The sequence below is a fragment of the Rhinoraja longicauda genome, chromosome 3 (genome assembly GCF_053455715.1).
Source record: "Rhinoraja longicauda isolate Sanriku21f chromosome 3, sRhiLon1.1, whole genome shotgun sequence".
NCBI lineage: Eukaryota > Metazoa > Chordata > Chondrichthyes > Rajiformes > Arhynchobatidae > Rhinoraja > Rhinoraja longicauda.
The window spans coordinates 27,771,466-27,785,795 of NC_135955.1; the positions used below are offsets into that span (position 1 = coordinate 27,771,466).

Below are 14,330 nucleotides of genomic sequence, written 5' to 3' on the forward strand. Positions count from 1 at the left end.
TTTGTGGAGGACATAGATTGAAAGTGATTCAGGTCGGCACCCTTCTGGTATGCATCGGTGTAATGTAAAGAAAGCGTAGTAGGCTACAGACACCAAAATAGCTCCCAAAAATGAATTGGGTACTTACTTTAATAACATTAAATTACAGGTTCAAGGATAGAATTGAACAGGACTGATTCTTCTATAAAAATTCAGACTTGTTGAACCAACTGGGGACCTTTAGCGTTGTAAGGATCGGCATCCCAAGCTTGTCAATCTAATTTACTATATAAAAATATACCGCCCCAAGTGCAATCTATTTCTTGTAGCTTCATAAATCTTTCTATTCTTTCCTGTTTCTATTGACAATAAATTTATTGTAAAGCTATTAACATGCTTTTTACAATCACAAAATATTATAAGGCCATTGTTCTGATCTTAATATTATAACATTGTGTCTTATTTTATTCCTTTAATCTTGGTTGTGACCAAAGTACTGGAATAACTCAGTGGGTCAGGCAGCATCTCTGGAGAACTTGGAGAGGTGACATTTTAGGTCGTTTCAGACTGTCTGGTCACCTACTCATGTTCTCCAGATATGCTGCCTGATTGAATTACTCCAGCACTTTATCGTCTTTTTTTGTTGTTGTAAACCAGCATCTGCAGTTCCTTGTGTATCAATATTAAAGGATTATCTGCATTATACTTTCTAGAGCATCAATGGGAGTGTTTTTGATTTGGTCTCAGTTGTAATCACAGCAAAGGATTTTGACAAAACAATAAGGAAGCCACGGCTTTAGAAGACCACACCAACTGTATTGTGTATAATTTTCCTCACAGGGATACACCTACTGTAGAAATATACCAAACAAAGTTTCACTGGGCAGAGTTTGTTGGCCTGTGTAGAATATAATGAGAATGAACTACAGGTGATTTCATTGTACATAAATTGTTCTTAAGAGGACTTGACAGATGTTGAGAAATTGTTTCCTCCCTGCCTGGAGCCAAAAGTCAGGATAAGTAATCAAATTATTTAAGACTGCGATGGCTGTGAATTTCCTCATGCAAATCGTTTATGAATCTTTTGAATTCTCAACCAAGGACTGTGGTTACTCAGTCAATTAATATACTTAGGGCTGAAATGAATAGAATTTTGGGCATGGGATAGTGGATGGATATGGGATTTGACAAAAAAAGTAGAATTATTGTTGTAGACACATGCACTGCAGTTGCTGGTTTACAAAAAGAAGACACAGAGTGCTGGAGTAACACAGCGGGTTCTGCCAAAGTCTGGAAAGTGATAGATGGATACTGGTGAGGCGGATTTTGATTGGCAGAGGACAAAGGCCAGAGATGAAAAGACAAAAAGTGAGAGATGAGGATACAAGATGGCACAAAATTATGTGTTCATTCAAAATTTTGTTGAATGTTGGAGCTGTGTTAAGGAGGTTGGCCTACCATTGCTTTTAGTTATTTGATACACATAGGTTGACTGTTTTGTATTTGGTATAGGTGGTGGTGGATTGCAAAGATAGTGGAATAAACATGCTAAAAGTTATTTTCTAAAACTGATAACCAGTAATTCAGTTTTCAGAAAACAAAAAGTAAGATAATATACCAAAGCACAAGAATGTGTGTTGCAAATTGGGAGGTGAAGTGAACATGGCAAGGACAAAGTGAAAGGCGACTCAGATGCAGTGTGGAACACAAAACAGGTGAAAATGGAGCAGCATCCGAGGACAGAATCAGAGGTAACAACACCTATTCCCTTTATCACCAGTGCACAGCACATTTCAGTGTGCTGCTGATAAAGGGAGGAAATATGGTGCTGGTGATGAAGGGAGGAAATAGTGAATGGGGTGTTCATTTTGTCCAAGATGTTGCTGAACCTCGAGTTCTGGTGGGTTTGCACTCATCCAAATGACAAGTACTAAAGTGGCTTGGATGGTGGAAAGGATTTGGGGATTTGTGAACTGATTAATTTGATGCGAATGATCAGCTTCTTACCCACATTTGTTAAAGCACCAGCAATACACAAATCTCACCACCAGTTATTTCACAATTTACAAAATTACATTTGCACGGTATGTATTTTGCTTACTTAAGCATTTGGAACCAAACAATCACCATACAATTCTCCAAAAACATTAGAATATAAATTGACAACTATCATACAGAATAACAGACATCTGAATTTGTGTTGCAGTCAAAAAGCAAAAATTTCCAAACACTTATAAATAAAACCCGCCTACAACAGTTCTCCATTTGCAGGAGGTCTTGGACTAAATTTAGAACACATAACGGTACAACACCTCCATGCCATTCAGCTTTATCAGTGATGGCTTCCCTGTTCCAGCCTGCATCTGAAGTTTGCAGTTTCCATTGCAACTTTGTGGAGCAGTTCTGTTCCTGCTGCCCGGCAGTGTTTATTTCACACCAGTTTCCAAGACAAATTGCTTTCTTCATCCCTTTGCTTTGACTTCAAAATCATTATGGTACAATGGAAACATTTGTGAAATAATATAAAATCAAGAATTTTACAAGGAAGTAAGCCAGAATAATCAAGGACGAGTCGCATCTTGGCCACTCCCTCTTTGCCTCTCTCCCATCAGGCAAAACATATAAAAGTGTGAAAACGCACAGCACCAGATTCAGGGACAGATTTTTCCCAGCTGTTATCAGGCAACTGAATCACCTTACCACAACCAGAGAACAGCGCTGAACTACTATCTACCTCTTTGGTGACCCTCGGACTATCCTTGATTGGACTTTGCTGGCTTTACCTTGCACTAAACGTTACTCCCTTATCATGTATCTATACACTGTAAATGGATTGATTGTAATCATGTATTGTCTTTCTGCTGACTGGTCAGCACTCAACTAAAGCTTTTCACTGTACCTCTCGGTACACGTGACAATAAACTAAGCTGAACTAGTTAAGGGATTTTCAATTGATGATTTATATTATTGGTATTACATTAGTTTTGAACTGCCTTAACTTTGAACAATATCAGCAGGAAAACTTGTCTTAAGAGTTTCATGATTGTCATAATTCTGTAGTTGAAAGATCAGTCACATTTTCTAGCTGGACAAAGCATCCATACCGCCTTTGTGCATCCATCAATCTAATTATTTTTACGTGCCTGCCTTGTATGCACATTGTCGCATGCTGACTGTATTATATACAGGCAGCAACAGACAGTCCAAAGATGGCAATGCAGCTGACTGGAATTGCTTCATAGAATATTCAGCTTCCATATCACATTCTTATTGAGTTTTGGTGGAACAAAAATGTCATCATCTGAAAAAAAGAAATACAAGCAATCAGACAATACCAATTTATCTACTGCAGTTACAATGGCAACATTTAATCGACGTTGAAAGGTTTAGAGAGATATGGGTCAAATGTAGGCAAGTGGACTACCTTGGTTGGGCAATTTGGGCTGAAGGGCCTATATACCTCTGACTATGATGAATGGTATAGGTTGAAAGGCTAGAGAAACGAGTCAGTTGAGCTGCTGTTGCATTGGTGAATTAACAGCAAAGCAGCCGCCTTTCACTGTTCTGAAGCTCTACCAGCCAACTGCTGTATGTAGTCGCTGGACTAAATATCATTATTGATGTTTAGATAAAACCACTTCCTAAATGCTTTGAAATTTAGATCCATGTAGGAGTTTGGTTTCTTATTTTCTGATTATGTTATCTACAGGTGTCTTCATCTCCTAACTTCCAAATATGACCATTTTCCACTCAACGCAAAAACCTACCCCAACTTTCTCACAGCAGGAGCGAAGGAGTGTTGTACATTTGGAGGTGACAACTTTTGAATAAGATATTAATGCCAGGCCTTGTCATCTCTCTTAGGTGGATGTTAAGAGATATGGTAGGGAGACCAGAGGAGTTCTTTCTCTTATCCTGGTCACTATTTACCCATCAAACAACTAAAGCTGATTATCTAATTGTTAGCTCATTGTTGAGCTGGGTTCACTCAAAATTAGCTGCCACTCTTTCCATATTACAGTGTCCGCATTTAAAAAAACTATTAGCTATTGACTTGGTTTGAAATGTCTTATGTTTGTCGTTTCTTGCACAAAAACAATTGCAAAGTGTGGGTGGCAGGTTGACTCTAAATATCACTGCTCCTTTAAAGGTTATGCTCTCATCTCTGAATGTTTAACGCCAGGCTTTGCTCTAACCACAACTTTCACAACTGACCTTGGTGAGCTGTCATTCCACTTCTTGGCCGCTGGAGGGAGGCGGCAATACTATTCGCAGTAGAATCTGGTCCAAGAACCTAAACCAGCAAAACAATTAATACGTGGCAAACGTTGAAATATGTACAAATTTAGCCTCTCAATATACCAAATTCCTGGTCTAATATGGTCTAATTCTGCTCTATATCTTATGACAAAACAGCATATCCCAAAAATGGACATAGTGAAGTTTGATTAAAACAATTTTTCTCCCTTCGTTTTAGACAAGCTCACTTTCATAGGAATACTTCAGCAGCCTATTCATCTGCTTAACCCCATTCTGCTGGCTTGTGACTGGCACCCTTGGATCAATCTGTGAAATTTGGTGATCTTGCAATTCTTTTCTTTCTGTTAGGAGGAATTCACAAGTACTAATTGGGAAAAATCCCTTGAGTTCACTGTCTGGATCAAAGAACATTACAAGGGATGTTTCTTGAACAGACATAATGGCAAGTTTTTCTCCAAGTCATACATCCTCCTGACTTGGAAATCTATTGATATCCCTTCATTATAACTGGGGTACCCCTTAACCAATGTACTGTAAAAGAGAAGCAGGAAGGGCTCGATACACACAGTTTTATAAACATATAAAATTCTTAAGGGATTGGAGAGGCTAGATGCGGGAAGATTGTTCCCGATGTTGGGGAAGTCCAGAACCAGGGGTCACAGCTTAAGGATAAGGGGGAAGTCTTTTAGGACCGAGATGAGAAAACATTTCTTCACACAGAGAGTGGTGATTCTGTGGAATTCTCTGCCACAGAAGGTAGTTGAGGGCAGTTCATTGGCTATATTTAAGAGGGAGTTAGATGTGGCCCTTGTGGCTAAAGGGATCAGGGGGTATGGAGAGAAGGCAGGTACAGGTTACTGAGCTGGATGATCAGCCATGATCATATTGAATGGCGGTGCAGGCACCTATTTTCTATGTTTCTATGACACTGGGCAGGATGTGGAAGAGCCACAGACCTGCAATGTTAAATTTCTTTCTCTTGCCACAGATAGTGCCTGTTCTGCTGAACGTTTCTAGCATTTTCTACTTTTAGATTTCCAGCATCTACAGCCTTCCAAGTGACACCCAAATCCGGAAAGATATGGGCAATTTATTTCACCTTCCTAGAATTTCACCCAAGTATGAAAAGAATCCTCAACTTAAAAACATTTTCATTTCCGCCTAGCCAGGTGCAAGCAATCAGGTTCAATGGCTTAGTGGGATTTGTTGCTTATCCACTATTGAATGAAATATGAGAACAGGGAACAGGTATTAATATTTCTAAATGTCTCAGAATAAGGAGGCAGTGAAGTTAGATTTGTGTTCTTCAGAAAGAATGCCAAAGTACTTCTTTACATTGAGGGTTATGGGAACTATTGAACGCTTCTCCAATAGGCCTATCAGGCTTAAGTCATTTGAAAATTTCAAACCCAAGATTGAGAGATTTTCAAGGATGAAGAGTTAGGGGATGTTAGAAGACGATATATAAATCACTGTTAGAGACATCAGCCAAACCTTAGGCTTACCAAAATAAACTGTTTGGAACATCATTAAGAAAGAGAGCACAGATGAGCTTACTAATCGCAAAGGGACTGGCAGGCCAAGGAAGACCTCCACAGCTGATGACAGAAGAACTCTCTCTATAATAAAGAAAAATCCCAAACAACTGTCCAACAGATCAGAAACACTCTTCAGGAGTCAGGTGTGGATTTGTCAATGACCACTGTCCACAGAAGACTTCATAAACAGAAATACAGAGCCTACACTGCAAGATGCAAACCACTGGTTAGCCGCAAAAATAGGATGGCCAGGTTACAGTTTGCCAAGAAGTACTTAAAAGTTCTGCAAAAAGGTCTTGTGGACAGATGAGACGAAGATTAACTTATATCAGAGTGATGGCAAGAGCAAACTTTGGAGGAGAGAAGGAACTGTCCAAGAGCCAAAGCATACCACCTCATCTGTGAAACACGGTAGTGGGGGTGTTATGGCCTGGGCATGTATGGTTGCTGAAGGTACTGGCTCACTTATCTTCATTGATGATACAACTGCTGATGGTAGTAGCATAATGAATTCTGAAGTGTATAGACATATCCTATCTGCTCAAGTTCAAACAAATGCCTCAAAACTCATTGGCCGGCGGTTCATTCTACAGCAAGACAATGATCCCAAACATAGACAATAGACAATAGACAATAGACAATAGGTGCAGGAGTAGGCCATTCAGCCCTTCGAGCCAGCACCGCCATTCAATGCGATCATGGCTGATCACTCTCAATCAGTACCCCGTTCCTGCCTTCTCCCCATACCCCCTCACTCCGCTATCCTTAAGAGCTCTATCCAGCTCTCTCTTGAAAGCATCCAACGAACTGGCCTCCACTGCCTTCTGAGGCAGAGAATTCCACACCTTCACCACCCTCTGACTGAAAAAGTTCTTCCTCATCTCCGTTCTAAATGGCCTACCCCTTATTCTCAAACTGTGGCCCCTTGTTCTGGACTCCCCCAACATTGGGAACATGTTATCTGCCTCTAATGTGTCCAATCCCCTAATTATCTTATATGTTTCAATAAGATCCCCCCTCATCCTTCTAAATTCCAGTGTATACAAGCCCAATCGCTCCAGCCTTTCAACATACGACAGTCCCGCCATTCCGGGAATTAACCTAGTGAACCTACGCTGCACGCCCTCCATAGCAAGAATATCCTTCCTCAAATTTGGAGACCAAAACTGCACACAGTACTCCAGGTGCGGTCTCACCAGGGCCCGGTACAACTGTAGAAGGACCTCTTTGCTCCTATACTCAACTCCTCTTGTTACGAAGGCCAACATTCCATTGGCTTTCTTCACTGCCTGCTGAACCTGCATGCTTCCTTTCATTGACTGATGCACTAGGACACCCAGATCTCGTTGAACTCCCCCTCCTCCTAACTTGACACCATTCAGATAATAATCTGCCTTTCTATTCTTACTTCCAATGTGAATAACCTCACACTTACCTACATTAAACTGCATCTGCCATGTATCCGCCCACTCACACAACCTGTCCAAGTCACCCTGCAGCCTTATTGCATCTTCCTCACAATTCACACTACCCCCCAACTTAGTATCATCTGCAAATTTGCTAATGGTACTTTTAATCCCTTCGTCTAAGTCATTAATGTATATTGTAAATAGCTGGGGTCCCAGCACCGAACCTTGCGGTACCCCACTGGTCACTGCCTGCCATTCCGAAAGGGACCCATTTATCCCCACTCTTTGCTTTCTGTCTGTCAACCAATTTTCTATCCATGTCAGTACCCTACCCCCAATACCATGTGCCCTAATTTTGCCCACTAATCTCCTATGTGGGACCTTGTCGAAGGCTTTCTGAAAGTCGAGGTACACCACATCCACTGACTCTCCCTTGTCAATTTTCCTAGTTACATCCTCAAAAAATTCCAGTAGATTTGTCAAGCATGATTTCCCCTTCCTAAATCCATGCTGACTCGGAATGATCCCGTTACTGCTATCCAAATGCTCAGCAATTTCGTCTTTTATAATTGACTCCAGCATCTTCCCCACCACTGATGTCAGACTAACTGGTCTATAATTACCCGTTTTCTCTCTCCCTCCTTTCTTAAAAAGTGGGATAACATTTGCTATCCTCCAATCCACAGGAACTGATCCTGAATCTATAGAACATTGAAAAATGATCTCCAATGCTTCCACTATTTCTAGAGCCACCTCCTTAAGTACTCTGGGATGCAGACCATCAGGCCCTGGGGATTTATCAGCCTTCAGTCCCATCAGTCTACCCAAAACCATTTCCTGCCTAATGTGGATTTCCTTCAGTTCCTCCATCACCCTAGGTTCTCCGGCCCCTAGAACATTTGGGAGATTGTGTGTATCTTCCTCAGTGAAGACAGATCCAAAGTAACGGTTTAACTCGTCTGCCATTTCTTTGTTCCCCATAATAAATTCCCCTGCTTCTGTCTTCAAGGGACCCACATTTACTACTAAAGTAACAAAGGAGTTTTTCAAAGCTAAAAAATGGTCAATTCTTGAGTGGTCAGGTCAATCACCCGATCTGAACCCAATTGAGCATGCCTTTTATATGTTGAAGAGAAAACTGAAGGGGACTAGCCCCCCAAACAAGCATAAGCTAAAGATGGCTGCAATATAGACTGGCAGCGCAGCACCAGAGAAAACACCCAGCAACTGGTGAGGTCCATGAATCGCAGACTTCAAGCAGTCATTGCATGCAAAGGATATGCATCAAAATACTAAACGTAACTACTTTCATTTACATGACATTGCTGGGTCCCAAAAATTTGGGTGCACTGAAATGGGGGGGACTATGTATAAACACTGCTGTAATTTCTACATGGTGAAACTAAAATGTATAAAAATGGCCTTTATTAAAATCTAACAATGTGCACTTTAACCACATGTGATTTTTTTCTTCTACAAATCTCAAATTGTGGAGCACAGAGGCAAACAAATAAATGATGGGTCTTTGTCCCCAACATTATTGGAAAATATGAGGAAACCCTTTTTTAGTCAGAGAGTTGTGAATCTGTGGAATTCTCTGCCTCAGAGGGCAGTGGAGGCCAATTCTCTGAATACATTCAAGAGAGGGCTAGATAGAGCTCTTAAGGATAGCGGAGTCAGGGGGTATGGGGAGAAAGCAGGAACGGGGTACTGATTGAAAATGATCAGCCATGACACATTGAATGGCGGTGCTGGCTCGAAGGGCCGAATGGCCTACTCCTGCACCTATTGTCCATTGTCTATTATGGAGGGCACTGTATCTGCTGAGAAATTTCCCAATACATTTAGAAACACAGAAAAACATAGAAAATAGGTGCAGGAGTATGCCATTCGGCCCTTCGAGCCATTCAATATGATCATAGCTGACCATCCAAAATCAGTACCCTTTCCTGTTTTCTCCCCATATCCCTTGATTCCATTAGCCCCAAGCTATATCTAACTCTCTTGAATTAGCCTCCACTGCCTTCTGCCTTCATCTAGTCCTAAATGGCCTACCCCTTATTCTTAAACGGTGACCCCTGGTTCTGAACTCCCCCAACATCGGGAACATTTTTCCTGCATCTAGCCTGTCCAATCCCTTTAAGAATTTTATGTGTTTCTATAAGATCCCATATCATCCTTTTAAATTCCAGAAATACAATCAATCCATTCTTTCATCATATGTCAGTCCTGCCATCCCGGAAATTAAACTGGTGAATATACGCTGCACTCCCTCAATACCAAGAATGTCCCTTCCTCAAATTAGGAGACCAAAACTGCACACAATACTCCAGGTGTGGTCTCACCAGGGCCCTGTACAACTGAAGTAGGACCTCCTTTCCCCTACACTCAAATCCTCTCGCTACGGCCAACATGCCATTTGCTTTCTTCACTGCCTGCTGTATCTGCATGCTTACTTTCAATGACTGATGTACAAGAACATAACTAGGTCTAGTTCCAGCTCCCCTTTTCCTAATCTGACACCATTCAGATAATAATCTGTCTTCTTGTTCTTGCAACCAAAGTGGATAACCGCATATTTATCCACATTATACTGCATCTATCATGCATCTGCCTACTCGCCCAACCTATCCAAGTCACCCCTCAGCTGTGTAGCATCCTCCTCGCAGCTCACACTGCCATCCAGCTTTGTGTCATCTGCAAACTTGGAGATGTTACATTTAATTCCTTCGTCTAAATCATTAATATAGTTTGTAAATAACTGGGGTCCTAGCACCGAGCCTTGCGGCACCCCACTAGTCAGTGCTTGCCATTCTGAAAAGGACCCGTTAATTCCTACTCTTTGCTTCTGTCTGCCAACCAGTTATCTACCAATGTCAATACCCTACCCTCAAATTCCTCAAAGTTGAACCAAGCTCTTAAAAACCTGTGTGCCTTTCCCATGGTTTAAGGAGTGCATGTGTTCCACTGAAATACTCAGTCATAAAATCATACAGTGTGGAAACAGGCCCTTCGGCCCAACTTGCCCACATTGACCAATGTGTCCTATCTATGCCAGTCCCACCTGATTGAGTTTGGCGCATATCCCTCTAAACACATCCCATCCATGTACCAGTCGAAATGTTTCTTAAATGTTGTAATAGTACCTGCCTCAGCTATCTCCTCTGGCTCATTCCATACACTCACCACCCTTTGTGTAAAAACGTTTCCCCTCAAGTTACTATTAAATCTATCCCCCCCTCACCTTAAACCTGTGCAATCTGGTTCTCGATTCCTCTACTCTGAGCAAGAGACTGTGCTTTTACCCAATCTATTCCTCTCATAATTTTGTACACATCTATCAAATCACCCCTCATCCTCCTGCGCTCCAAGGAATAGAGTTCTAGCCTGCTCAACCTCTCCCTGTAGCTTAGGCCTTCGAGTCCTGGAAACACGATCGTAAATATTCTCTGCACCCTTTCCCCTCATAAGGACCCATTCACAAAAAAGAGAACATTTAACAATGTGAAAATAGAAAATCCACTTGCGTAATTTGCTGATAACATTATCGCTTCACTTACTGGACAGAGAGTTGATCTCTTTGCATCGGACTGCCAGATATCAGTGATTGACTTTTCCAATAGCTGTAGGATACCTTCTAATACTTGTTGCAGTTCTGAAGCTCGATCATTAAAGCCAAAAAGGACCAAAACTTTCAATAAGTCGTGAACTTCACCTGGACAAAAGAACCAAAGGTTTGTAAAACTAATGTTTAAAAAAAATCCGCTAAATAACAAGAACAAGAAAAACAGATAATGAACATCACATTGAACTCAGTGATAACATTATTTTGCCTTTGAACTAGACGTTAGGGTTCATGTTTCATTTTAGAGACGTGAATACAAAATTAAGGCTGACAGTCCAATGCAGTACCGAGGGACAGCTGTACTATCCCAGGTAGTAGTTTTTGAATAAGATGTTAGATTCAAGCCCACCTGACTTCTCAGGTGAATGTAAACGGTCCCATGGAACTCCCTCTGTCCTGCCCAACATTCATCTTTCAATATCACCAGATAACAAACATTTAGTCAATGAGTTCAATACCATTCTGCATGCTTGGTGTGAACCAATTGCCTGCCATGTTTCCTACATTTCAGTTGTGCATATTTCCAGAGCATTTCATTGACTGCACCAAAGGCATGACAGGCACCAAAGAAACTATAACTTGCTCTTGTTTCCCACAATTAGAATTTGTGACTGGTGATAGAAAACTATTTAATCCTTTATTGAAACGAATTAAAAGCAAAGTTAATAACCCAAGCTACAAATTTGCACCACCCCTTAAAGAGATTTCTAACAATTCAGTAATAACGCCTGCATTACTCTCAAGCCAATAAAATGAGTAAACCGTAGCGAAATAATTCTCTTTGAAGGCATGATCAATATATAATAAAGAATATAATTCAAGACAAAACAAATTCACTCTCTTAACTGGAGCTGCCTCCAGTATAAATAACAATGCATTATTCTGCACTAATCTGACTTAGGAACAATGAGGCAATACATACCATGATGTATAAACAAATAATTACTATTCACAGTGATTTCCAGCTGTTAATAATTTTACATTTTAGAGTTTCTTCAAGGCAGCATCCCATTTTTCAGAGTGAAAATATTAATCATTATTACAAAAAGTATAGGAAGGCACTTCCTAGTAATTCATTCATCAAGGTCAGCATGGTTTATGTCTGATAAATTTAGAGTCTTTGAACATGTGCAGTGGATGTACTGTAGGTAGATTTCCAGAAGGCATTTGATAAAGTGCCCCATCAAAGGTAAGTGCAAATCTAAAAACTCACAGTGTAAAGGTAACATTGGCATGAAAAGAAGATTGACTGAACAGGGAGCAGCGAGTACGACTTTGCACGCGGATCATGCTGGGGTTTGAACTTCTTACAACTCACGTAACCTTCTGGGATGATGGCACTGAACGTATTTGCAGTTAACTGCTTAGTTTGTATCTTCTGGTGTTTAGAAGAGCCAGAGTGAACGACAAACATACAAGATCTTAAAGGGTCTTGACAGGGTGGATATGGAGAGGATGTTTCCTCTTCTGGGAGAGTCTAGATCGAGTAGCTCTGTTTAAAACATCTAGTCACAGAAATAAGGCATTATCTCCTGGAGGGACATAAGTCTTTGGAACTCTTCCTCAAATGTTCTTGAAGGAGAGACTTTGAACATGCTTAAAGCAGAGATGCACATACATGTTATTTAAGAGATACAGCATGGAAACAGACCTCCCAGCTCACTGAGTCCATGCTGACCACCAATCATCCATTCACACAAGTTCTGTTATCCCACTTTTGAGAATGAAAGCCTTTTATCACACACTTTGTCTGGACTCGAGGAATCTAGAAATCCAGAGGATCTCAACCCCCAAAAAACATCGGCTGTCCACTTCCCTCCAAAGATCCTGCCTGAGTCACTAGGTTCCTTTCACAATTTGTTTTTGCTCCAGATTCCAGCATACGTAATCTTTTGTGTCTCAAATCTACAGCTTTACTTTCTTTACAAAGGATACAAAGAGGGTGGAAGAATACCTGTCAGTTTGTCCACAGTGCAGATTATTTCTCTCAATGCTTGCAACAACGCTACATCTTCCATAGGGCTCCCCTCCTTCAGGCTGTACCTTTTCCTTTCTGCCTTGCGACGGTTTTTTGAACTACGTCTGCAAAATTCACAGGTCCAAAGTGATTGTGTAGTAGCATAGACTATACTGCAGTGTTAATAATGGGTTATTATCTACAGATAATTCATCAGCTTATATAAAACCTTTAAGACAATAATAGAGGTCACCAGATATGCCTTTGTAGGTTTCACTCTCATCTCTCAAGTCAGAACATGTGGCTTGAGCACAACGGTCTCCAGTACTTTGCTGAGAGGGTGCTATATTGCTGGAAGTGTTGTCCTTCAAACGACGTAAAACCAGGTCTAGTCTGCAATCTAAGGTGGATGTGGAAGATATCACGGCACTATTCCAAGCAAGGTCTGACCCTCAGTGTCCACATTTATCATTTAACTAACATTATTAAATAAATCAAGTTCTCTTGTTATCACACTGCTGTTTGTGGAAGGTTGCAGAGTTCAAATGGCTGTTATTTTTCCTACATAACATAACATTACCTCAAAACTTCTTCACTGGCTACAAAATCCCTTGGGATATCTAGAGTTTCTGAAAAATGTCAGTCAACTGCATCTTTTTTTCCCAAAGGTCTGCTTGCGTTTCGAGTCTTTGTGGTAACAAAACATACTGCACAGTTGAAGTTCAGGCCTCAAAGTAACAGTTTACAGGAACAGAGTTTTTGCAATGAATCATGTTTATTAATTAATCTAGACTCGTTTAAATGTTACTACTGATGATGCTCGAATTGACTTAAATTATACACCTCAAGTCTGTGAGCACTAAATAATAAAATACTTTTCATTTTTACAGGCCTTTAAAAGCACCAACGAAATGTAGCAATCTATAAATGTTGTTCTTAATGCTCTATCAAATCCACATTCACTTTCATGAACAGTCTGCATTTTGCTGTGGTTAAGAATCTGATCTCATTTGTATTTCAAGTGTGTGCAAGCTCTATTCTTGCAGTACCGTTACTTTGCAGTCATGAACTTCGAATGTGTACTATCTTCTGTCACCACAAAGACTCAAAATGCAAGCAGAGACTTGATATAGCATCTTCCACAGGAAACGACTTTTCACAAATGAGTAATTTACAATTTAGGAAACATATCTTTTAGACAATAGACAATAGGTGCAGGAGTAGGCCATTCGGCCCTTCGAGCCAGCACCGCCATTCAATGTGATCATGGCTGATCATTCTCAATCAGTACCCCGTTCCTGCTTTCTCCCCATACCCCCTGACTCCGCTATCCTTAAGAGCTCTATCTAGCTCTCTCTTGAATGTATTCAGAGAATTGGCCTCCACTGCCCTCTGAGGCAGAGAATTCCACAGATTCACAACTCTCTGACTAAAAAAGTTTTTCCTCATCTCTGTTCTAAATGGCCTACCCCTTATTCTTAAACTGTGGCCCCTGGTTCTGGACTCCCCCAACTTTGGGAACATGTTTCCTGCCTCTAACATGTCCAACCCCTTAATAATCT

General features: G+C 40.8%; 1 protein-coding gene across 2 annotated transcripts in view; it reads right to left on the reverse strand.

Moving 5' to 3' along the window:
• Positions 1-14,330, reverse strand: part of elp1 (elongator acetyltransferase complex subunit 1) — a 61,848-nt gene continuing 47,518 nt past the window's right edge. For both annotated transcript variants that reach the window (XM_078395203.1, XM_078395213.1), the window contains exons 34-37: positions 12,766-12,893; positions 10,747-10,901; positions 4,195-4,273; positions 1-3,280 (exon numbers count right to left, since the gene is read on the reverse strand). In XM_078395203.1, coding sequence (XP_078251329.1) covers positions 3,216-3,280; positions 4,195-4,273; positions 10,747-10,901; positions 12,766-12,893 — 427 coding nt within the window. In that variant the 3' untranslated portion in view covers positions 1-3,215. The remainder of the gene's footprint in view (positions 3,281-4,194; positions 4,274-10,746; positions 10,902-12,765; positions 12,894-14,330) is intronic.